Source organism: Tympanuchus pallidicinctus, unplaced genomic scaffold (assembly GCF_026119805.1).
Source record: "Tympanuchus pallidicinctus isolate F22 unplaced genomic scaffold, pur_lepc_1.0 scaffold2, whole genome shotgun sequence".
Lineage (NCBI taxonomy): Eukaryota > Metazoa > Chordata > Aves > Galliformes > Phasianidae > Tympanuchus > Tympanuchus pallidicinctus.
The window spans coordinates 5,001,027-5,027,049 of NW_026294721.1; the positions used below are offsets into that span (position 1 = coordinate 5,001,027).

A 26,023-nucleotide genomic window follows, 5' to 3' on the forward strand; every position below is an offset into this window, starting at 1 on the left:
CAACATGTAAGAACCCTCTAACTGTTTTTTAACTGATCTGAAGACCGTGGCCATTTAGATGCTTTTTACAAGTCAATATTTATGATAAAATTCGATTTTTATGCCTTAGTGCAGAATTACTTAAGCATGTGTGCTCTGAGGGGTTGTCAGTATTCTTTAAATGAAGCTGTGCTATTTCTGTGTTTGTGTATGAGTTGGCAATTTTAATGCAAACTGTGGTTTCTTAAAATAACTAAACCTACAGAGGCGATGCTGAGTTCCCTTCAGAGGAGAGCCTTCATCTCAAAGACCAAGTGTGACTGCAGTGTGTTTTGAAGCAGGCTAAATCACCTCTTTACAGCCTTTCTCACACTTCTTGTGCAGAACCCCAGTGAAGTGGTCTGGTCTGCGTTGGATGGCGACCTTGTGAATAGCAGGGGGGTTGAAACTAGACGATCATTATGGTCCTGTTCAACCCAGGCCATTCTATGGTGTGATCCTATGATCAAGCGGTCCCACGGGGTTGCTGTCAAACCGTTGATGGAGATGTTCAAGAGCCTGGGGATGTGGCACTGAGGGACATGGCTGGTGGGCATGGTGGGGATGGGTTGGTGGTTGGACTTGGTGATCTGAGCCCTTTTCCAACCTTAATGATTCTATGATCCTGTGAACTGTCCAAGCACTTCAGCTCTGTCTGCATGAACACCTTTCTCCTAATGAAAAACGTCAGGCTGGGTTGCAGTTTGCCCGTTCTTGGTGTTTTCTTAGGTTTATTTTATAGCAACCACAGCAATCGGGTCCAAAGCTGATGCCTAGGGCAAGCACAACCCCTTTATTTACGGCACAACCTCTTTATTTACGGCGCAGCCCATTCGGTCGGCAGGCCTCCGGCGCTCTACCGTGCGCGGTGAGGGCGCTGCCGTCAGCCGGCAAGGGGCGGCGGGCCGGGGCTGTGCGAACCTCCGCGGCCCCGAGTAGCGGGCGGAGGGCGGACGGAGGGCAGGCCGAGCGCGGCCCCGCTCGCTCGCTCGCTCGCTCCCTCCGCCGGTCCCCGCCCGCCCGCACACGTCACTTGTTATGTCTCCGCCGGCGGCCGCGGCTCCGCCGGGGCGGGGACAGCGGCGGGAGGGAGGCGGGGGGCGCGCAGCCCCGCCGCGCTGACAGCCCCGCGCCGCCTCAGCGCCGCCAGCCGCGGGGCAGCGCCGGCCCCCCCGGCTTCTACAGCCCGTCCGTCCGTCAGCCCGCCCGCCCGCCGGGAAAGATGTGGCTGAAGCTGTGCTTCTTGCTGCTGTATTTCCTGGTGCTCTTCGTCCTGGCCAGGGTGTTCGAGGCCGTGGTGTGGTACGAGACCGGCTTCTTCGCCACGCAGCTGGTGGACCCGGTGGCGCTGAGCTTCAGGAAGCTGCGGACCATCCTGGAGTGCCGCGGCTTGGGGCACTCGGGGCTGCCCGAGAAGAAGGATGTCCGGGAGCTGGTGGAGAAGTCAGGTAAGGCCGCTTCCCTCCTCCCTTCCCTCCCTCCCCTCGGGCCTAAGGCGGCAGCTCCGGCCAAGGGCATCGCGGTGCTGCGGCGGGAGCCCCGGGCGGCGCTCGGACGGCGGCACCGACGGCGGCACGACGCTCCGCGCTGCGTCAGCGCGCCCGGCGCGGGCCCGGCGTGACCCCTGAGTGCCCCGAGCTCGGCTGTCGGTGGGGCGGCTATGGGGGGAGGCACGGGCGGGCGGCGTTCGGAAGGCCTCGGGCAGGCTGTCAAGAAATGGTTTCCCGTCGGGAGGGGGTTTTTGCTTTCGGGTGTGCAGCGCAGCGCTGGGCTCCCTGCGCTCGGCTGAAAGCGAATGTCATCGGCCGTGAAAAACGAGGAGGAAAGAATTCGAGGAGGAAAGAATCCAAAGATACGCAGGCTGGCGGGTTGCTATTTATTATTTAGTGGAGGCTGGCTTATTCTCTGCATCCCTTTCCCTACGGATTGCTTGTTTGCTGGGAGTGTCATCGGGACGGGGATGAGGGAAGCAGAGCTGTGGGATCAGCGGGTGCTGTGCGTGGAAAAGTGCTGCAGAAGTTGGTACAGATCCGTGGAAGTGGGGGGCTGTGGGGCGCCTGGCAGCACTGAGAGTGGGCAGAGCTGCAGGAGTGCATGGAAAGTACAGATGGCCCAAAGGGAAGTGGCCCAAAGGGCTGAAGATGGGCTGATGTAATCAGCGTAGTGCCAGCCAAGCAGGACGTTGCTGCTTGTAAATCACGGGGCAAAGGGCTGCTGTTAGAGAGAGAAAAATGCTGGTGCTCGGTAAGGGAACCAGACAGAAAAGACAGAGAAGGGTTTGGATGAATACAGGGAGGTCACAGCCACAAAATGCTAACTGGCTTTAATAATTGATGTTAAAGCTGGGCAGCTAAATCTAATTTGCTTGTATTGTTTGTTGTTTATTTATGTTGTTTATTCACTTTCCTGCTTCACCAGTAGGCACCAGGAGGCAATTTCAGTTTTGTTTCCAATCACTTTCGCTCTTTGGCTGTCACGTACTTTCATGATGTCATTATGTTTGGGCTGCAAATGCTGCAGGGAAGTGTTTAACGCCAAACAAACTGTATTAACTGACTTAAAATGTCATGGAAACAATTCTAGTGCCAATAGGCTTTGCAGAATTTTTCTCTAATTTTGAAGTTTGAATTCCATGAATACTTTTTGAAAGCTCTCAAGTGTTTCTGCTGTAACAGCACTTCTTTTCCCCCCTCATTTTGTAGGAAGTAGCCTCTTTGGGCAAAGCTTCATTTCTTCAAGTTGAACATATTAGTTGCAAAAATACCAGTTGTTATTAAGAATGTTAGTAATGATGGCAGAACAAATCATGGGGAAGAAATGAGGTTGTGGGGGAAACATCAAATGATTTCACCACGAGCCCCTTTTCTCGCTAGGATGGAGTTGATGAGAACTGATTCACAACTTTGTAAACAGAACTCAACAGCTGAATTGTTCTGTGTTGGATTTTTGCTTCTTGTGGGACACTCAACATGTTTTTAGGTACCGTATTTCTGATTGAAATGCTGTTCGAATGATCAGTGCTGAGAATTTGTTTGCTCCAAAATTACTGTCCCGTGAAATGCAAGTCAAGATACGTGAATTCAGATTGCTGCCTGCCCCTGAGATGCTGTTGTTTTCAGATAGGGAGGCTCAGGAGATGTTCATTTACTCTCATGTGTGGTATGTCTGTGTAATCAGAAGCGTTGTCAGATTGTTCATAGTCAGGTCCCTATGGATGGAACTAAAATAACTTCAGTCGCCTTCCTACTGACAAGGGTTTTGAGCACCCATTTAAAATCTACCCAGTGAAACTGCTGCTTTCTGAAATAGACTCACTGTTACTATTAGAAATTGCTGCTATTAAGTAATCTGTCATGATGTTTTAACAGAATGTCTCCAATTGCTTCTTTTTCAGGTGACCTTATGGAAGGGGAACTTTATTCTGCCCTCAAGGAGGAAGAAGCCTCTGAGTCAGTTTCAAGTACGAACTTTAGTGGTGAAATGCATTTCTATGAGCTTGTAGAAGATACAAAAGATGGGATCTGGCTGGTACAGGTATGGGTGTTTTATCGTGTATTTTTATGTATCACATTCAGAGTGAGTTTTGAACAAGAAATTTTTGAGGGTGGTTAACTAGAAGAAAAATGTGCAACAGGGAGATGATGGCAGAGATAAACCACATCAGGGAGATCACAAGGAGCAAATCTGATCTAAAAATTGAGCAAGACTGGAAGTGACAGAGTTCCTATACAGAGAAGAAGAAAACCTGTTGCTGAGTGGATTGCTTTTTGAAGGCAGATGCTTTACAGCCAGCAGAAGAGCAGAGCAGCACACACTGTAGCACACAGACTGCGCAAGTAGTTGGCCCTGGTACTGTGCAAATTTGTGTATAGTGTGAAGTAAGTGCATTAGGTATATATATAGTGTGAAGTAAGTGCATTAGGTATATATGCTCCCAGCTGGCACAGGAGCAGTGCCTCTGGTCTTGGTCTTCTTTTATTACGTGCTCAGACCCGATTGGTTTAAGTATCTATTTATTTAAGGGGCTTAGAGCACTTCAGCAGTCTCTCTTACCTCTTCACAAGGGAGAGAGGTGCAGCTTTCTGATCCAGCAGCCTGTTTGCACAGTATGTTCTGGAAGCTTCAAGTTTGCCTTTCCCCAAACCTTGTGGGCCCATTGATTTACAGCGAGCTTCCCCAGGGCTGCATGAGAACAAGAAAACATTTAGGCTTCTGCAGATGAGGCTCTGGAACAATTTATCATCACTCTTGATAACATATGAGAACATAAGATAAGTAGTCTAAATTAAAAATGTGAAAAAATACTTTCCTTCATCAACTTCTCCATTGATAAGAGATCTTTTTAGGCAAAAGTTTCCTGGGACTAGCCACGTTGGGCAGTCAGACTTTTTCCCCAGATAATCATTGTTTACCTGACAGCTCTCCTTCCTGCAGTGAGCAGTTTGTCTGATCTCCTACTTTCATGTTTTCTATTTAAATTGATTACCAGGATTTAATGACTTTCTGTTACTAGAGCTGTGCTACTGCCACCTCTGAAATAGACAACGAGGTGAAGGATTACCTGCGTAGTCAAAATGGCATTGGCATTTTGGAAATGAACGTTGAGTCCAAATTTCAGGTTTAAATCATACAGAAGGGAATCCTTCAAGCAGAGAGAGGGCTGTTGAGTGACATTGTGCTTACTGTCTCTCAGCTAGCTGACAAATGTGAGTATGATGTGAAAAAACTCTTCTCCATACAGTTCAAAAGAGTAAAATGTGGCAGTTCTGTTGTCAGTTGTTTGCTGAATTTTAATGGTAATATATTTTCAGCCAGCTTCATAATAGCCAGTCAGTCAGGCTGCATTTTGATATCTCAGATGTGATGAATGTTGTCATCATCTTGGAAATATTTGCACAGCTATTCAGTTGGTCACAATAGCTGTGGAAAGAAACATTATTGAAATTTACTGAATAATTTACTTGCTGAATGCTGTTGGTCTCTTTCTCCGCAATGAAAACCACTCAAGATATCAAATTTCTTTCTTTCATTTTTGCCTTCCCTCAAGTTTTCATCACTGTGTTTTCATTTGTTTCCCTTGCCACAATTACTTCACTTCTGCACTGGATTCTTTGTGTCCTTTCACAGGTTTTTCCATGCTCTTTTCATGTGCTTTTTCCCCGCAAATCTTCCTGTTACCACCTTCCAGTTCCAACTCCTGATTGCTCTCCCATTCTCCTTTACCTTTCAGCATACTGTGAAACAGTTGCTCAGCTCAGAGCTTAGGCAGGGGACAGTGCAAGACCGAGGATGCTTTATGTAGAGGTTCAGCGACCACAGAGGAGGGAGGAATGGTCTGCTCTGTTGTTGCTGCTGGCTGGGAAGCAGAAAGGAGCTCCAGGTTCTTTCCTGACCCTGAATCTGTTCCACACAGGCTGGGAAAGCAGTGGAGGGAGAGGAATGGTTCTGGCTCAGCTCACGCAGTGCTGAGTTGGGCTGTGTTGGTTGAGTTGGGTTTGGGAGACAATCGTGATGATGTATCAGAGGATAAAGACTCAGAAGATGATTTTAATTTTCCAGTGCATGTAAATGAGATTTCTGGGTGGCACAAGCTGGTAATGTAGTAGCATGCACTGTCTGCAGAGAATGTGAGCAAAATGAGGAAACCACGATTATTTTTTGATGGGTCTGATCAATTCAGAGGTGAATTTATTGTTTAGAGCTGGCAAGGCAAACCTGGAAAAAGTCAGAGACCGTATGCAGGGAAACCAAGTGTTTTGTGGCTATGTTCCATGTTCTGGAAACCCACATGCAAAGAATTGAGGTTCAGTGGTACAGCAGTAGTTTGTTTACAAGTGTAGCTGCTAGCAAGTGTCCCATGTTCCTCTATGGGACTTTCGTAGAGCCTCCGACAGCAGCATGTTCTCTCTTATTAGCTCATGATCTCATCACCTTTCCTTTTATGTTTTTCTTCTTGCTTGCCAGCTGCTGTTATGCACTTCTCTGGCGAGCAGGAAGGATGAATGGTAGCTTCTGGAGCAGAGAATGGTGCTGCTTGGTTTATTGGCAGAGGAGTAACTCAACATTCTTGCTTTTCCAGGCTCTGCTATGCCTTAATGCTTTCTGGTTAGCCTCTACAAGCCTGTCACATCCAACAGTGTACATAGCCATTAAGGCTTTTTAAAAACATCTAATAAAAGATCCATAAAAAGATCTTTTAAAAAAAAATAAAATTCTTTGAATGAAGTTAAAATCTAAAATTATGCTTTTCTTTTGTTTAAAAAAAGACCTTTGGTAACATGGTGTTAGAAAGAAGCAAAGAGAACTTCATTCTTGGCTTTGAGGCAGCAGGACGAACATTTCTACCAGGCAGCATGGCTGGGAGAGATGCGAAAGATGTGACTGTGAGTGGAAAATAACAGCACTGCCTCAGTTGGAGTAGATCTTCAAGATGACCAATATGACCAGTCCAGCCAACTGCCTGCCCCGCCATGTGCCAGCAATAAGCCACGTCCCTTAGTGCCATGTCCACATGCCTCTTCCATCCCAGTCTGTTCTGCATCCGAGCTTCATGTTCAAGTGGTGTAATCACAGAGTGAGGGATGTTTGTGTGGAGTTTTGGTGATCTTTCTTCTGTTTTGATTTGCTTTTGCGTGTCTGAAGAGTAATTTTCATATTTGCCTTTTCAAATTTGCCAGGTGACTGCTTGTTCTCATTAGAAGGAAATTAGGTGTAAGCACTTAGCTCATTTAAAATACCTTGTTCAATGTTTGTGCCATTTTTTCCAGTAGCCCTTCAGGATCATTTACCATAGGATACCCCATTTTAGCTTTCAGTATCCTTCTGGAGAGCCTTCTTATCCGGCCAAGGGTGTAGAACACCATCAGCTGAAATGTGATAGTTCTCACAGTGCCTGCATATCTTTGCTAATTCATTATAACAGCTCATTCATTTTCAGCCCCTGCATGTGGAGAGGACTCAACAGAGCTGTTCAGATTGGTGGGTAGAACAGCTTGCCTGCCTTGAAAAACTACATGTAATTTCCAGGTAGTTAATTGTTATGTGCTCTGACGGATGCACTCTTCTGTCTTTACCTATTTTAACCAAATTTCTCATTGTTTCTTTCTTGGAAAAGACTAGTTTAAAAAAAAAAGCAAATAACAAAAAACAAAAACCAGACATCTTTAATCCATAGAGATAGATTGTGAACTAGTTGTGAGTCCTTGGCATAGAGAGACTGTGTGGAAATTCAGTTTCATCAGCACAGTGCAGAATAATAAGCTGTGTGTGAGATGTCTTGGAATGAATGAAGGTGCAGACATTCGTGGATCATCATAGAGTGCCCTGGGTTGAAAAGGACCACAATCATCATCCAGTTCCAACCCCCTGCTATGTGCAGGGTCGCCAACCACCAGACCAGGCTGCCCAGAGCCACATCCAGCCTGGCCTTGAATGCATTCAGGAACATCATAAATAGGCATTTTCCCATTTTCCCATGCTTCTAGTAAGTAACACACCAGATCAGTTTTAATTAGATGTATTTCTGTGACTTGTCCCAGTATCTCTACTGTTTTATCTGTGGAAGGATAGTAACGTAACAGTTGATGACAAAAAAAACCCAACTATGTTGGACACACATGGGAAGCTGAATTAATAGACGAGTGTTTTTCAGCTTTTATATCTTTGTGGATGCTTCCATAGAGCATACGTGCTCTGTGCAGAGCTATGAGGCTGCCTTTGCTCACTTACCCACTGCAGGCACCCTGACTGAGTTCCTGGTCCTCTGTGATTCTGGATATCTCAGACTGGAGAGTGGTGAGCTGTGCTGACAGCTCTCACACACGTGTGACCTTACCACTGCCTTAAATAACTTAGAAATGGGTTTTGCTTTTGGCAAAATCATGCAGGTCTTTCCAGCTTGGCGTCTGAGTTCCTTCACGCAGAGATTGCCTTGCTGACTGCTCCTGGGGGGACTGCCTGGATGTGTTTGTGTGCAGAGGGTGGTGATGGCTCTTCAATTCCCAGGTTTTGTTCTTCCTTGCGATTTAATCTGTGTTACAGCTCCCCAGTGCCCTGTCTTGATGGGTACTTGAAGCTGTCTTTGTGGCCAGGCTGTAAAACCGAGTTTTGACTATTTGTGTGTATTCAGAACGTTGTGTGCTTGTATGAGCAGGTGTGCCTGACACCTGGTGTCTTGGCTAACTTCCAGCTTGGATAATGTTGGAGCTTCCCTTGGTGCTTTCATTTGGATAGCTTTCTCTTCCTTTAATGGCACACGCTCATATGCCATAATGGCTCAGAGATGCTGCCAAGGTGAATATTTTTCCATCACAAAAAAAAGCAAAAATAATAATGTAGAAAACACATGTGCATCTCTGAGCTTCTCTTGTGTCATCTCCATTCTGCCTTTCTATTTTGTTCCCTTTTTTTCTTAGTATTCCCATCTCTGGTGCAATGTAACAAATACAAGTAGAGTGGCTCTTAATCAAAGGACCGAAGCACAAGGGTTGTTGAGTAGCAAAGTAAATAATCTGTCAGGATGTTTTTCTCTGGAGTGTTGCTGAGGTTACTGTGGGTTTCTGAGGCCATTGGATTGGGTAATAAATAGATTTAAGGAGTGATTTTAAAATGTCCTCTTTACAGAGCTGCCTGTCACAGGTCTTCAGGGTCTGTATCTTTGAACATACTGCAGTTTGCTGCATGGAAGCTCTTTCCTCCATCTTGCAATAGTTTTTACACATCAAGTGGTTAGTATGTTTCTTTTCTTTGTACCTCTTAACTATCAGAGGAGGGACAGAAAATAACTAAAGGAGCTGGAATTGGTTAAAATAATGAGTGCTGCAACACCACAAAGTGTTGTTTGTTCTTCATTTTTCAGTGTCTGACTCCTTCTCGTGCCTTGTGATGTTTGAATAATCTCCATGGTGGGAGAGCTTCAAAACTTATTGAGATGGCTTCTTGTTAGAAAGGCCGGCTTTGAAATCTCTGCATAGTGGTGTAAAAGAGATTGAGCAATATCTGATTTGAATGAACAGAAATAGGAGAGTGCTCAAATGAAGCTTCTGTGTTGTGCTCAAACGCTGCTGGGCTACCAGAACAGGAACCTCTGCGTTTTGCTACAGCAAATGTTTCCTTGAGTCTCTTCAGTAGCCATTACAAGTACCTTTTCCTGGTACTTATCTTCTTAAAGTTTCATAGAATAATTTAGAAAAATCCTTAACAATGGCTGGGAATGACCAGGCTGGGGAGTTACGGTGCAGCTGCATCAGTGAAAGTTACGAAGTGGTCACTGTGGTGTCTGTGCCTCTACCTGAAGGACTTTCCTTTTGGATTAAGCAAATTGGATTAAGCAAACAACTGTTCACAAGGGTGGATAGTGACAGGACAAGGGGGAATGGTTTTAAACTGAGACAGTGGAGGTTTAGGTCAGATATTAGGAGGAAGTTTTTCACACAGAGGCTGGTGATGCACTGGAACAGGTTGCCCAAGGAGGCTGTGGATGCCCCATCCCTGCAGGCATTCAAGGCCAGGCTGGATGTGGCTCTGGGCAGCCTGGTCTGCTGGTTGGTGACCCTGCACACAGCAGGGGGTTGGAACTGGGTGATCATTGTGGTCCTTTTCAACCCAGGCCATTCTGTGATTCTAAGAAATGTCTCACTGACGTCGTATTTTTCAAAACATGTATGTTTCTTTCTCTGGGGTATTTGTTCTTAAAGTCTGTCTGCTTCTTTAATGTCATAACACTGGCTATTTTAACTTATAGATCAAAATGATTTTATTAATTAGGTTCTTAATTGGCGTCACCTGTTTATGTCCATGGGACTATTCTGTCTAATTCAGAGTCAGGAGAACTCTTCCTATGCAAAAGCTACTCACACAACTGCCTGCTGAAGTCATCACAGTGTTGGTACTTCCAAAGTGACACGGCCCCTGTGTCCCTCAATTCATATTTTCTATTGGCTTCAAGTTGCACCAGGGGAAATTGAGGTTGGATGTTAGGAAAAACTTCTCTGAACAAGTGGTCAGGTGCTGGAATGGGCAGCACAGGGAGGTGGTGGAGTCACCAACCCAGAGGTGTGCAGGAAATGTTTAGCTGCTGCTCTGAGGGTTGTGACTTAGTAGGAAATATTGGTGATTGGTGTGTGGTTGGACTGGGTGATCTTGGAGGTCTTTTCCAACCTTGGTGATTCTGTGACTGTAATTCTGTGGTTTTTGTTTTGTTTGTTTTCATGTGATATCTGAAATCCATCTTTTTAGCTATGTGGTTGTATAGTGGAAAGTGAAAAAGAAAACTCAGTTGCACGACATAAAAATTGAGTTCTCCAAGCTGCAGACTTTCCATCTTTGCTTTGCACATCTTGGTAGCTTAACTTACCTGCAGTATTTCACAACAGTTGTTTGGGAGTCTCCTGACCTTTTGATGTGTTTGAAGAAACTCATGTCTGAGTCTCCAGAGAAAGCTGGTAGATAGATAGAGTCCGATGAGGGCCAAAACCTCTCCAGTTTCTTCTGCCACACTGATTGTTCCACTCATGCAAATTGACATTGACATGAAGAGGAAGAGCAGGAGTTCAGATCCAGTCCTCTGGCCTGGGTGATGTGTACAGTAGGTACCAGATGTATTCCATGCTGTAGGATTGTCAGATGGCAGGGTAACTTTGATCCTGTTGGATGCTTTTAGCCCATTAAGATGATTAATGGATTAATTGGATTATCTTCTTTGTATTATTTGTCACTCTGACAGGTGATATTTTGCAGAACGTGAATGCAGCTAATGACAAGAAGAGCTTGAAGGGCTTGTATTCCTGTAAATGTCAGTTTCCCAGTAGTGCTGGCTGATTCCATAAAATATACCTGTTTTTTTTTTCCTATGAGCTTTCTCTTGATTTCTCCAGTCGGAGTGGAACAGATGGCCAGAAGGGACCTTCTTGATTAGTGAATTCACCTCTGCTAGGCTGTGGAGTAATGTTTATAAAATACCTTGCTCTCTCTTTAAAATAGATTGTCTGTGTGTGGTGCTCCTGTTGACTGTTCCATTCATCTTGGAAATGTGCCTTGACTTTAGGCCTAAGGGTATTCATGGCTAATTTGTTCTGATTGTGCTTGAATTGACATTGCCCTTCAATTCCAGTGACTCCAAATGCCTACCCTGCTACTCCCAGTGCATGCAATCAGTCAAGCGGTTTGTTTTTGCCAGGTGTGGTATTTCCTAGAGCTTGCTTATCTCACAGCCAGTTACTATTGATGCCATACAGCCCTGCTGGATCAGCTGCAGCCCCATGCTTCACATCCCACTGTCCTTTCTACCTGATGAACGCCCAGTGTCCTGTTTGCTATTGATTTCAATTTCATTCCTGACACTCTGCTTTATGAGGTTTGTATGGCATTACAATCCTCTTTTTTCCCCGTGCTCCCCAGCTGTGAAGGGCTTTGGGCTTTCTGCTTAAGGGCAGTAATAGGGACATACACTGACCAGATCTCTGAGAGAAATCCATTAAGAACTCTGTTAATACCTTTCTGGCATTTTGATATTTTCTTGCCTCAGCCGATTTCTGATTTGCTTTCTGATTATTTTATTTTTTTTACTCATTACAAAAATTGATCCCCATTTCACCTGCAAGCTTCCCATGCAGCACATCACTAACGCTGTACCAAATTGGGAAAAGATGACTACCTTTCCTTTGTCTTTAAATCCAGTTCATTGTCTCCAGGAGAGGATTGGTTTTTTTAACTCTCATCTTAACAGGAATGATACAACTTCAGTAATCCCAACCTGAGCAATTCTAGGATTCCATGCTGAAGGGGATGGGAAATTCAGTCATCTCTGTGCCTTCAAAATTTGCTCTGCAATTTGTTGAGATCAAAGTAGCGGGATAAGTTTTTCATTTGCTCTTAAAAATAGTAACTAACTTCCCGTCAGAATGCAAAGCACCGTGATGGTGGTTTTGCAAGAAATGTTTGCAGGTGGATCTGTAATTCTGTGTGCTCACTGCATCGCAGTTCTGCTCATTCTGATTTGAAGTGCATGATATTATTTGAGTTTTGTTTCTAGCTTCAGGTGCCATAAACATGCTAGCCAGTCCCCAGCCAGCCATCTTCTCTTCATCTGATAACAGAGGCAGAGCACTAAGTTCATTTTTGAGACAACTTTTCCCCCTTGCTTTCAATAAAAAATTGGGATTTCTTTGATGCCTCGAAGAACTTGCAGACCTCCTGTGCATTCACTTACCTGCTCTCCTCAGCCACAGTTCTTATCAGCTAAATGTCTCATCTGATGAAAATTCACACTTCTTAAATAAGATCTATTAGAAGTGTTTGTAAGTTATCTTTAGACTGGATTGCATCGTGGTTACTTACCCTGTAGTTGGCACCCTCTTCCACAGAGATGATGGAGTACTGTGTTCAGTGTTGGGCCCCACTCTGCAAAAAGGATGTGAAGGCCCTGGAGTGTCCAGAGAAGGGCAGTGGAGCTGTGAGGGGTCTGGAGCACACATTTTATGGGGAGCAGCTGAGGGAGCTGGGATCGTTCAGCGTGGAGAAGAGGAGGCTCAGGTGGGACCTCATCGCTCTCTGCAACTCCCTGAAAGGAGGTTGGAGCAAAGTGGGAGTTGGCCCCTTCAAACAGGTAACAGTGATAGGATGAGAGGGAACAGCCTCAAGGTGCACCAGGGGAGGATCAGGATGGATGTTAGGAGGAGGTTCTTGTTAGAAAGAGCGGTGATGCATTGGCACAGCTGCCCTGGGAGGCGGTGGAGTCACCGTCCCTGGAGGTGTTCAACAAGTACATAGATGTGGCACTGAGGGACTCGGCTTGTTGGCGGGGATGGGTTGAACTCAGTGAGCTTAGAGGTTTTTTTCAACCTTTATGATTCTATGATTGCTTTCCAAAGTGCCTCTGTGCAGTGAACTCCCAATGCTGTCAGTGGGTGTTGCCTACGAGGAACAGCTGCAACAGTCATCTTTGGTCGTGTTGTTTTTTGGTAATGAAGACATAAAAAAAGCATGAGCTCAAAGCATGTTGCAAAGTGTGCAAAACCATAGGAAAGTTCTCTCTATTGTCAACTCTACCCTTGTCTTCCAAAGTAACTTTCTCCAGCAGCACAGACTTTGATAGGATGGGAATTAGAATCAGACAATCCTTAGGGATGGAAGGGACCTCTGAATGCTATCTAGTCCAACTCCCCTGCAATGAACAGGGAATCTGCTATTAACCTAGCCTGAAAATCAGGCAGTACCAACAGCCAGTGTGACAAACACAGACATACTGGTGACCTGTCTGCAGTGCCTCGCGTTCTCTGGGCGCTGGCAGTGGGTACTGTAGTGTGGTGTAGTGAGAAGGATCTCTTAGCAGTTGGCCAGAGAGTGTTCCAACGTTTATTTCAGAACTCCTTAATAAAACGTAATGACTCCTCACTACATCAGGTGCCTTTATTGTGCTGTAGTAGCTTTGGGGATTTACTGATATAAATGTCTCAAGTTGTCTTTAGGAATGTGGTCTCTTTGGCTTGAAGTATACAGAAGAAAGAAACTGAAAATACCCAGCAGGTGATGTGAAGAAGCCTCAATAATACAGCAGTGTCCCCAGCTGGTTGTCTGGGTGCCTGGAGGTTACACTTAGCCAGCCCATGGGCAGGCAAGCTACGTGATGTGTGTGTTCTGAGAAGGGCTGGAAGGATTCCCATCTCAATCTTCAACTGTGATTTTATTTAAACGCATTGAGCAGTGCAATCTGTAGCTTCAGTACAGCTTCATGTCTCCATATAGGACATCCGGTGCAGTAAACCCATTTATTTTCAGTTTCTGAGTGGATGCTATTTAGCACAAAGCAGATACATTTTTGAGTCTCAAATGCTGGGCATGCTTTCCAGCCCAGTGTCTCAGCCTGTACATGGTGAGCTCTTCATCGTGCTGGCAGCCTAACTTAGGGAGGAGAGCTGACGTTTCGGGTTATGAAGCCTAGAAACGACTGGGAGCAGTTTAATGGTGGGTAAACAAATGCCTAACAAATAGAAGTTTCAAAACTTGGTTTAAAAACGTGTTTCAAGTGGTTGCCAGTCAGCTTGTGGAAGCATGTGAGGCATTTCTAAAATAGAAACTGTGACAGCTCATGGAATAACACATGATCAGGCATGTCATTCAGCATTAGCTGCCAGCAGCAGGCAGGCAGGTTCTCCTTTTTTTCCCCTTCCCTGTGCAGTTATCAGTCCTTATCCTTCGTCGCGGACACCTGTAGAAGCTTACATGTAGGTAACCAGAAGTACTTCTTTAATACAGCATGGCAAATTAGTCCTTGGGATCTATCACAGTGAATTACCATCTTGGAATTGCAGGTGGGATGGAGCAGTCACATAACCTCATGGACTGAGTCACTGGCAGAAGATTTTGGGTTATTATCTGAGAGTTTAATTACTAGTTTCCACTGCTCAGAGGTGGTTGATGGCAGAATAAACTGATATCAGGTCCACACACTCTACTTACATGCGTTTTTACCTGCTTTGAGACAGTGTTTCTTTGGTATGTTGTAAGTTTAAATGACAGTGTGCTTTTCTGCCTCTCTGCACAAAGAGTATTTGTGTCTTAGAGTGTCACTCACCAAAGACACTTGGTGCACCTGTGTTCTATGTTCCTATTGCATTGTCTAAGGGAAGGGGAAGATGATATCAAGTGACCAGATCTCTCTTTTCATGAAATTTGCTCTTTATTTTGGAAAGCCAACTTACTGTGATACTGAATTATTACCTTTTTTTGGCAATAGGTCATAGCAAACGACAGAAGTCCACTGGTGGGTAAAGTCCACTGGGAGAAAATGGTGAAGAAAGTATCGAGATTCGGCATACGTACTGGCACTTTTAACTGTTCCAGTGACCCCAGGTATATTCTTAAAGGATTATCCAGAATGTTTAAGGCTGAGCTGTATTCCGGCAGCTGGGCTTCCTGCGTTGTAAAAGCAGCTGTGATAGAAGGTGCTTTTGTTTATATCTTTGCTAAAGTCTCTTCAGAATTCTCTGCTGCATTATTTATCAGCATCATAAACACAGGTCTGCAGCTTCCTAAAGCACTGTGGGGGAAATACATGATGAGACTGTGTAGAGCATCATACAGCAGTGGTAGAGAATGAGTAGAAGAATCTGGCCTTAGGGCACTCATGGACAGGAACTGCTTGCTTAGAATGCAGCTGAATATAGCTCATATAAGAGAGCTCTGGGTTGCAGAGGTGCTTTTTTGCTATCTGGAAAGGAGAAACACAGGTGAGCACCAAGCTTCAAAGCAGTTCCTACTTCTCAGGATTATTGCTGTCCTGTTCCTTGGCAAATACGTGCATGCTTCCATATAGACATGAACACAGCCTTTGTCAGCAGGCAGCGCGCTGTGCAGGATTCTCTGTTGTTTACGTACGATTTCAAATGAGGAAGAAAAGCAGAGTCAAAGAAGCTATTAATAATCCTGTGCTGCTGCAAAAGCAGTCGTTTAATGGCGTTGTGCTGGAAGCATTTGCTTCACATGACAGGAAATCTTGTCTAGAATTTTGGTCTGGGGATTATGCATGTATCTCAAATGCTAAATGTTTACAGAAATTGCAAAGTTAATTGGAAGGGAAGATTCTTAGACTTCACAGTGTTTAGAGAAATAATCTTATATAGTAAAAGCATTGATACCTGAGCATCTTGAAACTTTGGCAGTGTTTCTCTTTGCATAGCTCCTAATTAGCCTCAATTTTATCATAGAATCCTCATGAGTTCATCCCATCTCAGCCTCTGCTAGTTTTATGGTGAGCTCTCACCACACCAGTTGGCCTGCCTGCATCCTTCCAAAATGGCCCCAGTAAGAAGTGCACAGCCTTCTCACTTCATTGAATCTGCTGTCAACATGCCAGCGTCCTGTTAAATTCACCCTGCTGCTGACTGGCAAAACTAGGTTGAGGGAAGCACTGGGAGAAGTTATCTGAAAGCTGCAGGGCATTGACCTGCATTGTGATGGTTATTTTTTTTGGTCAGAATGCCTATGAAAAATAGCTCTGCTACCAAAGCTCTGTGGTGTAGAGAAAAAAGTCTACTTGCGTTCTTCTCAAAGCCAGTTCCAAGGCAAGGTGACTTTAACGGTCCAGTATTAAATAGGGAGGTTGGTGGCCCTGCATGTGGCAGGGGGTTGGAGATTCACGATCCTTGAGGTCCCTTCCAACCCCGGCCATTCTGTGATTCTGTGTGATGCTGTGTAATGTGTGGCCTTGTTATAATAACCAATGAAAATGAGCACTGTTCCTCTTCCAGCATCTGACACATGCAGATCCGCTGACGGCTTTCTTGTAAGATAGATAACAAAGACAGAAAAGATGGATAAAAGAGATAACAGATGTGTTGTAAGAGTAAGTGCTCTCTGTCAGAGATGATTGGATGCCTGTATTTCATGCTGTTATCTGTAAGAACTCCCAGGTGCTCACCGTGTCTAATTTTTGGGCTCATTAAGGAGATGTAAGGACTGCAGCTGCAGGAGTATGCAGCTCCATCATCTAACTTGCCGTTTTCTTTGCAGATACTGCAGGAGGAGGGGCTGGCTGAAATCCACCCTCATTATGTCAGTTCCACAGACCAGCACCTCCAAGGGAAAAGTAATGCTTAAAGAATACAGCGGGCGCAAAATTGAAGTGGAGCACATTTTCAAATGGATCACAGCCCACGCTGCTTCTCGGATCAAAACCATTTACAACTCTGAACATTTAAGAGAAGAGTGGAACAGAAGTGACCAGTACCGTGTGAAAATATACCTATTTGCCAGCCTCGACCAGCCTCCAGCCTTCTTCTCTGCACTAAGTGTAAAGTTTACCGGGAGAGTAGAGTTTATTTTTGTGAACGTGGAAAACTGGGACAATAAAAGTTACATGGCAGAAATTGGTATCTACAAGACACCATCCTACATACTTAGGACTCCTGAAGGGATTTACAGGTATGGAAGTAATGCTGGTGAATTTATATCACTGCGTGCCATGGATTCCTTTTTGCGCTCGTTGCAACCAGAAGTTAACGATTTATTTGTTTTAAGCTTAGTTTTGGTTAATCTGATGGCTTGGATGGACCTGTTCATTACGCAAGGCGCCACTATAAAGCGATTTGTGGTTCTTATAAGCACTTTAGGGACGTATAATTCACTCCTAATTATTTCCTGGCTACCCGTGTTGGGTTTTTTGCAACTACCTTACTTAGACAGCTTTTATGAGTACAGTTTAAAACTCTTCAGGTACTCTAACACAACTACATTGGCTTCTTGGGTAAGAGCCGACTGGATGTTCTACTCTTCGCACCCAGCGCTCTTCCTCAGCACGTACCTTGGCCATGGTTTGCTGATTGATTACTTTGAGAAGAAGAGAAGACGCAATAACAACAACGATGAAGTCAATGCTAACAATCTAGAGTGGCTCTCCAGCCTGTGGGACTGGTACACCAGCTACTTGTTTCACCCTATCGCTTCCTTTCAACACTTCCCTTTTGACTCAGATTGGGACGAAGACCCAGATCTGTTCTTGGAGCGTTTGGCCTTCCCCGATCTCTGGCTTCACCCTCTGATACCAACAGATTATATCAAAAACTTACCAATGTGGAGGTTTAAATGCCTCGGCATCCATTCGGACGAAACGCTGGAATCCCTCCAAGACAGCGAAAGTGACTCTGACAGTGAGAACAGAGAGGTGTTCAGCAGTGAAAAAGACATCTCGGAGGAGGACGAGCCAAATGCATTTCACAGGCGCAGGGCAGGAGAGCCTCGCTGCCGTGCCGACAGCTGTTCGTGTGCCAGTCCGTGTTGTCACAGGGAGCCTTGTGAGCGCAAAGCGAGGTCGTACGGGTCGTACAGCACCGCAGACGAGCCGGATTGGTCAGCGTGGCCCCCTGAGATGCTGCACTGCACGGAATGCGTGGTGTGCCTCGAAAACTTCGAGAGGGGCTGCCTGCTCATGGGCTTGCCGTGCGGCCACGTGTTCCACCAGAATTGCATTGTGATGTGGCTGGCGGGAGGAAGGCACTGCTGCCCCGTCTGCAGGTGGGCTTCTTACAAAAAAAAGCAGCCATACATGCAACCACAGCCTTTGTCCAACGATGCCCCGTCTTAGCCGTGCGTCCGTGTCCTGTGTCAGCTTTCAGGATATTACTGCTTGCCTTTTCAATGTTAGTCACTTAAAAGATTACGTGGTTTGAAGTTTTAGTTTAAATGTTAGTGCAGTGAACTAAAATATACACGATCTAACGTTAATGGCAGAGTTATTTGGTTGCCTTGTGTGTTGAACTGAATGCATTCTTACCGTACAATAACTTCTTTCTTTTCATCATCCTGAAACTCGACGCTGTTTTTGTAAGCACAAAATCAAACCTCCACCAGAAGCGTATCCCAGCAAACGTTTACAAGTGAGGATAGGGGGGGAATCTAAATTCTAACCGGAGATGATTGCTTAATTTAAGTGTTTCTTATTTTAGAGTCTGTTCAGCACATCCTTGTTGAATAATGTACGTTATAAGACAGTACCGTTTAAAAAGAGATACGTGAAATAAATTATTTTAAAAGGAGATTTGTAATGTTAATTGTTTTGATAAATATTTTGTGTGTATAGTTACAGATGTCTTGCTGGTCTGATTTATCTGTGAAGACAATAAAAATATAACACAACTTTTGTGACTAATAAATCATCTCCTAGGGATGCTGGAATTCATTTCTGTACTGTGAAGGTAGCTGTGGTGTCCCTGTGCGTTGCAGAAGAGTTGGAATAGGTGGCTTCAGAGGTCCCTTCCAACTCGAAGTATTCTGTGATTCAATGAACCACCGGCCGAGCAGAAGGCAGTGGTGTCTCACTGAGGTTCTCTGCTTGATCAGGGGTTTCCTAATTGATCACAGATTGCTTTCTCAGACCCTCTTCCTTACAACCTGTCTCTCCAGTATCTCATCTGCAGACATCTATGAAGGCTTCATGGTCTCCAGTCTCAAAGCAAACCATCATGAAGGGGGAGAATGCCTTGGAGTGACCCGAGCACCCTGTTAAGGCAGAACATTCCAGATTCCAGGTGTTGGTGTTCTGCAGTGATTTCTGATTGCCTGGAGAAGAGCAACAGCTGTTTGATGCCATGAGAAATGGGGTCTGGTTTCTTTGTATTTCAGTAAGAAAGTGCAGCTTTGGCTGTGCCTTTCAGGAATCAGCTGACTGTAAATTCAGTGAGGAAATTTTGCTTTGTCTCCTCCCCAGTTCTTGCCCATGTGGTACAAAAGGAGGACAATTAACAAAGGCAGTGAAAAGCATAAACGCAGGTGCCAGTTGCAGTTCTGATCCATCTCTTCACTGTGCCTCTAGAGACATGTGGGACGTGAGTGCTCACAAAGCCATTTGGCACTGTTTTATCCATGCAGGGGACCTGGACACGTTTGTTCTGTCACCAAATGTTTCACACCTCCCATCAGCAGGTGTCATCGCAGGAGGACACTCCTAATCATCAGAAGAGCTGTTTTGAGCAGTGCTTCTTTTCTCATATCCTATCGCAGCGTTGAGGTCAGGAGGTAGAAGGAGCATCACCAGCCCTGTTGTACTGCAGAAAGAGTTTTTATTCCAACAGAGGGCTGTCGGTTCATGTCCTTCACCCCTCGTTACCAAGGCGGAGCAGTGGGAGGCACAGTGAGGGCACAGAGCGTGTCAGCTTGCAGTGTGCGAAGCACCATCGCACTGAGTGCTGTAAGCACACATGTGCTTACTGTAAGCAGCTCCCAGCCTGCCTGTATTGCTGCACAGCTCTTGCGTGGTTTGCTGAGCACCACGAGGGCACGTTGGTACGGCGCCGTGTCCTCAGGGCACCGCGTGCTGCTGGAAAGCCAACGCCAGCACACAGCCCGTGCCAGGCAGCGCTGCTGGGCGCTGGGTCAGCTGCTTTTGTGAGCTGCTGTGCACACCTGTTCCAGCTGATTTAATGACCTCGCTTGCTCTCCTGATCCAATTCTTCTGATAAATGACAGAAAGTGCTGCTTAATTAGCAAAAGAGCCGCAGAGGGCACTTCCATATGTGCAGATAATTACGGACAGTGGATGGGAATGACTGAAGGGTTTGTCGCCCTGTGCCTGTGAACCCGAGTTACATTAATTGATGCGATCCAGATCCTGCTGGATGCATCTGCTTCAAAATCCACAGCAGCTGTCCTGGTGGTCCCTGCAGGAAAGGGAAAGCAGTGTTGTGCCTTTATATTAGGAAACGCTCGTGTCGTGTCTGCAGAGGCATCCAAAGGGAGCTTAGTGTGAGCACAGGATCTCAGTCTACCCCCAAACAGTAAAAGCGGGGAGCAGAGAAAAGGCCAGGCCTAGAGCAAGGCTGGCAGTTGCACTGTGAGTTTGCATGGCCCTGCTGGCTGCCTGCTGCCAGCGCTGGTCCCAGTCCTCAGTCGCGGGGCTGCTGACCACGCGTTCAGTGACAGCTGCTTTCCTCCGCTGCTTTTCCTGCTCTCTGATCCCAGAGGAGAGCTCTCCTTTCCAAAGCGTCCTCAGATCTGCTTTCATTCTGCTCTAGGTTTTGAATAAGGGAAAAAAAGACAAAGGTGGACTGTCCACTTTTGTGAGTACGATTAAAACGGCTTTCTGTGGGAACTGGAAAACAGTCACAGCACCGTAGAACCATAAAATGGCCTGGATTGAAAAGGACCGCAATGAACCTCTAGTTTCAACCACCTGCTGTGTGCAGGGTCGGCAAGGGTAAGTATGACTGCAAGTCCTCGCAGTGAGATGAAGTTAACAGCACTTCCGTGCTCCTGAGCCTCTGCAACCTTTAAGCGCCGCGATTACTCTGGCGCCGCAGGAGCGGCACGGGGGGGCGGGGCTGACGCTGTAGGGGGCGTGGCCAATCGAATTGCGCCCCTCCCTCACGGCGGCGCGCAGGGCGGAGGCGCGCGCATGCGCAACGAGGCCGGGCGGCGGCCGTCGGCGCAGGCGTAGAGGGCCGTGCGCCGCAAGGCCCCGTCAGCGGGCGGGGCGGGAAAGGCGGCGCCGGGCGGGCCGGTTCCACCATGGGACTCTTCGGCAAGACCCCCGAGAAACCGCCCAAGGAGCTGGTGAGCGCCCGGCGGGACCGCTTCGGGCGGCGGGAGTAGGGGTGCGGGACCGGGAGGCGGCGCGGGCCGTTGCCGTGGCAGCGGGGGGTCCGGCGCCGAGCCCCAGGGCTGCGACTCGACTCCTCGGCCTCGCGGGCAGCGGCCGTTTCCTGAGCGCTTGTGTCCCACCGTGCTGCTGTGTGGAACCGGAGCGGAGTGCGAGGCACCGAGCGCCGTGCGAGGGGCTGCGGTCAGCGGCGTTGGCTGCGATGCGGTTTGGTGCGAGTGGTTGCGTTGGGGGGAATCGTGCAGGACAGCGTCCCTTTACAGCTGGAGTCCAGCTAACTCTCGCGCTTTCTCATTTTGAGGTGAACGAATGGTCTCTGAAGATAAGGAAAGAAATGAGAGTCATTGACAGACAGATCAGAGGTGCGTCCTTCCGGCTTTTCTTTTGTGTCTCTGCCTTCCTTGTCATAGAATGGCCTGGGTTGAAAAGGACCACAATGCTCACCCAGTTCCAACCCCCTGCTGTGTGCAGGGTCACCAACCAGCAGACCAGGCTGCCCAGAGCCACATCCAGCCTGGCCTTGGATGCCTGCAGGGATGGGGCATCCACAGCCTCCTTGGGCAACCTGTTCCAGTGCCTCACCAGCCTGTGTGTGAAAAACTTCCTCCTAATATCTGACCTAAACCTTCCCTGCCTCAGTTTAAAACCATTCCCCCTTGTCCTATCACTATCCTCCCTCATAAACAGCCGTTCCCCTCCTGTTTACATAGAATCATAGAATCACAAGGAAATAGGAAATATAGGCATATAGGAAATGACCTGTAAGATCATCTAGTCCAATCGTCTTCTCATTGCTACTGCTACCACAAGCACTAAACCATATCTTGCAGCTCCTCATCCAGACGCCTCTTGAACACAGCCGGGGATGGCGACTCCACCACCTCCCTGGGCACCCATCCCAGGCTCTCTGGGATGGCTGACCACTCTCTGAGAGAAAAAGTTTTTCCTCATGTCCAAACTAAACCTGGTACAACTTGCAGCCATTTCCCTGGGTCTTGCGCGTTGCCTGGGAGAAGAGGCCAAACCCCTCTTCACCACGAACTCCATTCAGGAAGTTATAGAGTGCAATGAGGTCTCCTCCAGACTGAACAATCCCAGCTCCCTCAGCCGCTCCTCATAACACTTGTGCTCCAGACCCCTCACCAGTTTTGCTGCCCTTCTCTGGACACGTTCCAGGGCCTCAATACCTTTCCTGTAGTGAGGAGCCCAAAACTGAACACAGCACTCGAGGTGCAGCCTCACCAGTGCTCAGTACAGGGGGATGATCACCTCCCTGCTCCTGCTGGCCACACTATTTCTAATGCAGGCCAGGATGCTGTTGGCCCTCTTGGCCACCTGGGCACACTGTCAGCTCATGTTCAGCCGAGTATCAATCAATACCCCCAGGTCCCTTTCCTCTTCACACTCATCCAGCCACTCATCCCCAGTCCTGTAGCGCTGCATGGGGTTGTTGTGGCCAAAGTGCAGGACCTGACACGGCCTTGTTGAACTTCTCCCATTCACCTCAGCCCAGCGATGCAGCTTATCTAGATGCTCCCTTCAAGTACTTGAAGGCCACAATGAGGTCTCCCCGGAACCTTCTCTTCTCATGGCAGGGGAAGGGGCTGAAATCAAATAAACCAGGGTAGTTATTGCATCTGGAATGGAGAAATAACGTGGTCCTGGGGCTGAGTTGGTCTGTTGTACAGAAATGTCATCATTCTGAAATTCTACAAGTAAAATATTCTGCGTAACCTGAAGTGTTCTGCAGAGATCTAACGTACCCGTGTCCCATCTGGTAGGATGAATTTCACTTATCCAGAACTTCCTCCAGACTGACTTAACGAATGGCCTTGGTGCAGTGTTGTACTTCCCATGTAGAAGCTCTGGGGATACGCAGTGTCCTAAAGAGCACACAGAAATGGGAGTTCCTTCCTTTTCTTAATGGTTATTTTGCTCTTACATTCATGACGCTTTTGGAGATGTCTTGAAAAGCAGAGAGCTGTGTGTTGTTACTCTGCTATTTGCTCTCTTTGGTTTGCCTTCCCAGAACCTGAACAATTATTTTCTTTGAAAATACACGCCAGCAAATGACTGTTTTTTTTTCTTCCAAGTCCATAGCAGTCTGTAACTATTGGCTGTGCATCTTCTTCTGTATTTCAGATATTCAGAGAGAAGAGGAAAAGGTGAAACGGTCGATAAAGGATGCTGCCAAAAAGGGGCAGAAAGATGTGTGTGTGATCCTGGCCAAGGAACTGATCCGCTCTAGGAAGGCTGTAAGCAAACTCTATGCCTCCAAAGCTCACATGAACTCTGTTCTCATGGGGATGAAGAACCAGCTTGGTAAGAACTTCTAAGCCCCTGTGCAATGACTCCCCCCAGCTCCAGAGACAAGGGCTGAATTTCCATTTTCAGAAGGTCATCTGTAGGATGAATTGAGTGAGATGGAATTTAGAAGCAGGCTCCTCTTATTAAAGGGAGCTGATTCTGGGGGGCCTTCAGGACCTGGAGAAATTCTTCCTGTACCTGGTCCTGAGGGATCTGGCTGCTGCAGTTCTGAGTCCCCACATCCAGCCATGATGGGTGCTTAGCTCCCATCAGTGCCATGTACCAGCACAGCATAAACACACAGCTTTGAACGAACATCAGCAGCACTCGGGCCTAATCCTCCTCTCTGGGGTTGATGAGGACTGAGATCCACGAGTAGATTGCATCTATGTGATGTGACATTGCAGTGAACTGGCAACAAGGAGGCAAGTCCCCAAACTCCAGGTTAGTAAGCTACTGAAACTTAACATTTCAAAAGTCAAACGTGACTCCCCACGTACCTCACTCAGCAGAGAGGCTGGGGCCATTCCTGCAGATTGGGATTTCCTTTAAAAGGAAAGATGCAGAGCAGCCTCCGTGTTCCTGCTGCTGGCATCTTCACTGTACTATGAATGTTCTGACGTGCTGACCAAGCAGTGAGAAAGAATGTAGAATTCAGTCTGGGGTTTGTGTTGCAGGCTGTACGTTTCTTTTACATTGCCTAAATGCAAGTTTTTATCTGCAGAGGGAGGATATAATTTCCTTCCTTTCGGTGACACAGGGATCATTCAAGTTATTCTATGCCTCTCCTTCACAGCTGTCCTCAGAGTAGCAGGTTCATTGCAGAAGAGCACAGAAGTCATGAAAGCTATGCAGAGTTTAGTGAAAATCCCTGAAATCCAGGCGACCATGAGAGAATTGTCCAAAGAGATGATGAAGGTAAGATTTGTAACACAGATCAGGTGTGGGTGAGCAGGGGGTGGTTGTCCAGTGAGCTGAAGCACTGTGCAACTTCTGAACCATTTTACCATTATACACCAGAAGGCTTTGGCCATGTGGTGCCAGGCCCTGTAGGGAAATATTTTTACATGCAGATGGGAAAGAAGGGAAGCTTATGTCAGACACAAATTGTACAGCCTGTCATGTACAATTCATAAAGCCTGGCTTTATGACTGAAGCACATGAAGTACAGATGCCTCTGTGATGCAAACTTGCATTAAGGTGGGTTGGAGATGCTGTAGCATCTTTCAACTTTCAGTGTACAACAGAAGTGAATAACAGCTGCAGGGTGTGAATGTGAGAACATGCATCTTTAATCCTCGTTCCTTACTGCTGTTCCTGAGCTCCAGTTGTACAGATACAGGCTCAGAATGTACATCTGACTACAGCCAGTCTTATCCAGAAAAGCTTGAGCAGTGATTGGATGTCCTGGATGGGCATCAGACTGGGAAACTCAGACTGGGAAATGACTGCTCTCCAGTTTCCAAGGGCATCACCTGCTGTCTTCTTGTTCCTGTTAGGCTGGTATCATAGAGGAGATGCTGGAGGACACCTTCGAAAGTATGGAGGATGAGGATGAAATGGAGGAGGAAGCAGAGATGGAAATTGACAAAATTCTGTTTGAAATTACAGCTGGTGAGTCTCTGTGGGCCACCAGGAGCCCAATGAATCCCACTGCCCCAGCCATGAGGGCCTGTAAAGACAGACAGCTGTTGGGTGTTACTTGACAGTGGCTGGCAGAATTATTGAAACGCCCGTACTAAGAGCTGCTGATTATTAAATTACAACGTAATGCTCACTAAGGGCTCTCTTTATGTTGTTCACAGGAGCCTTGGGTAAAGCACCTAGTAAGGTCACAGATGCTCTGCCAGAGCCAGAACCCATGGGAGCAGCTGCTGCTGTTGACGAGGAGGAAGACATTGAAGCAATGCAGTCACGATTGGCTACGCTGCGTAGCTAAGGAGGAGATGTACAGTTTGCCTTTGTTCCACTATGGGATGTTCTATCTTCAAAATGCAACACTTAACATGTGCAAATATTTTATGTAATATATTTTTTTCTGCCTGAGTCCTGTATTCTCCAAGAAACTACTGTAACATACACTTCTTCTTGGGGGCTGCAGTCTCAAGAGATTGTTTTCCCCTTTTCTTTCAGCCTGTCTCAGGTGGGAGATGATGGTGAAAGGGCAAAGGTCTGTAAAGTGATGTGTTTTCAGATATCAGGTCTTGAAGTACATTCTGAGGGAAGGATGCTCCTTCAAGCTAAACAGCACTTTGGCTTAATCAGCTACCAAAACCTTCTGTGGTGTGAGGTCTTTGACTGACTGACCGACTCCAGATTTTATTAAAGCTGCTCTTAAAGTGATGCATGGACACAGCTGCTCATTTGCACCTCTCCAGATTTTTCGCCTTTCGCAGCTCCCTTTTGGGTTTACAAAGCTAAAGAAAAGCTTTCACGCAGGAGCAGCTGTTAAGTAAAAAGAAAGCCTGGACAGAGCCAGAAGAGGAGGTAGGCACAGGAAGAAGCAACAGCTTGAACAAGTAAGCGTAGACAGCATGAAAATGATGAGAAAGGAGGTGGCAGAAATGAAAGGCAAGCTGTGGCACCCGCACTGCACTTAGCATAGTGGCA

At 46.6% G+C, this 26,023-nt stretch overlaps 1 protein-coding gene across 5 annotated transcripts; it reads left to right on the forward strand.

The window, feature by feature from the left end:
* The first annotated feature begins 1,134 nt into the window (after positions 1–1,134).
* CHMP3 (charged multivesicular body protein 3) lies at positions 1,135–25,756 on the forward strand. 5 transcript variants are annotated; one of them, XM_052681382.1, is made up of 7 exons: positions 1,167–1,466; positions 3,413–3,552; positions 21,408–21,468; positions 23,249–23,428; positions 24,210–24,331; positions 24,913–25,027; positions 25,219–25,756. In XM_052681382.1, the coding sequence occupies exons 1-7, from the start codon at positions 1,241–1,243 to the stop codon at positions 25,350–25,352; spliced, it is 978 nt and encodes a 325-aa protein (XP_052537342.1). In that variant the 5' UTR covers positions 1,167–1,240; the 3' UTR covers positions 25,353–25,756. The 5 variants fall into 5 exon arrangements, with proteins under 5 accessions (XP_052537337.1, XP_052537342.1, XP_052537338.1 ...); XM_052681380.1 differs by lacking the exons at positions 1,167–1,466; positions 3,413–3,552 and adding an exon at positions 20,921–21,060; XM_052681377.1 differs by lacking the exons at positions 21,408–21,468; positions 23,249–23,428; positions 24,210–24,331; positions 24,913–25,027; positions 25,219–25,756 and adding exons at positions 14,753–14,868; positions 16,528–18,677 and having other exon boundaries at positions 1,135–1,466.
* The last annotated feature ends 267 nt before the right edge of the window (positions 25,757–26,023 follow it).

Excerpts from the sequence above, each read along its gene's own strand:
- CHMP3 (XM_052681377.1), top strand. The coding sequence starts at position 1,241 with ATGTGGCTGAAGCTGTGCTTCTTGCTGCTGTATTTCCTGGTGCTCTTC. Across the intron at positions 3,553-14,752 it reads ATGGGATCTGGCTGGTACAG|GTCATAGCAAACGACAGAAG; the intron begins GTATGGGTGTTT and ends TTTTGGCAATAG. Across the intron at positions 14,869-16,527 it reads AACTGTTCCAGTGACCCCAG|ATACTGCAGGAGGAGGGGCT; the intron begins GTATATTCTTAA and ends TTTTCTTTGCAG.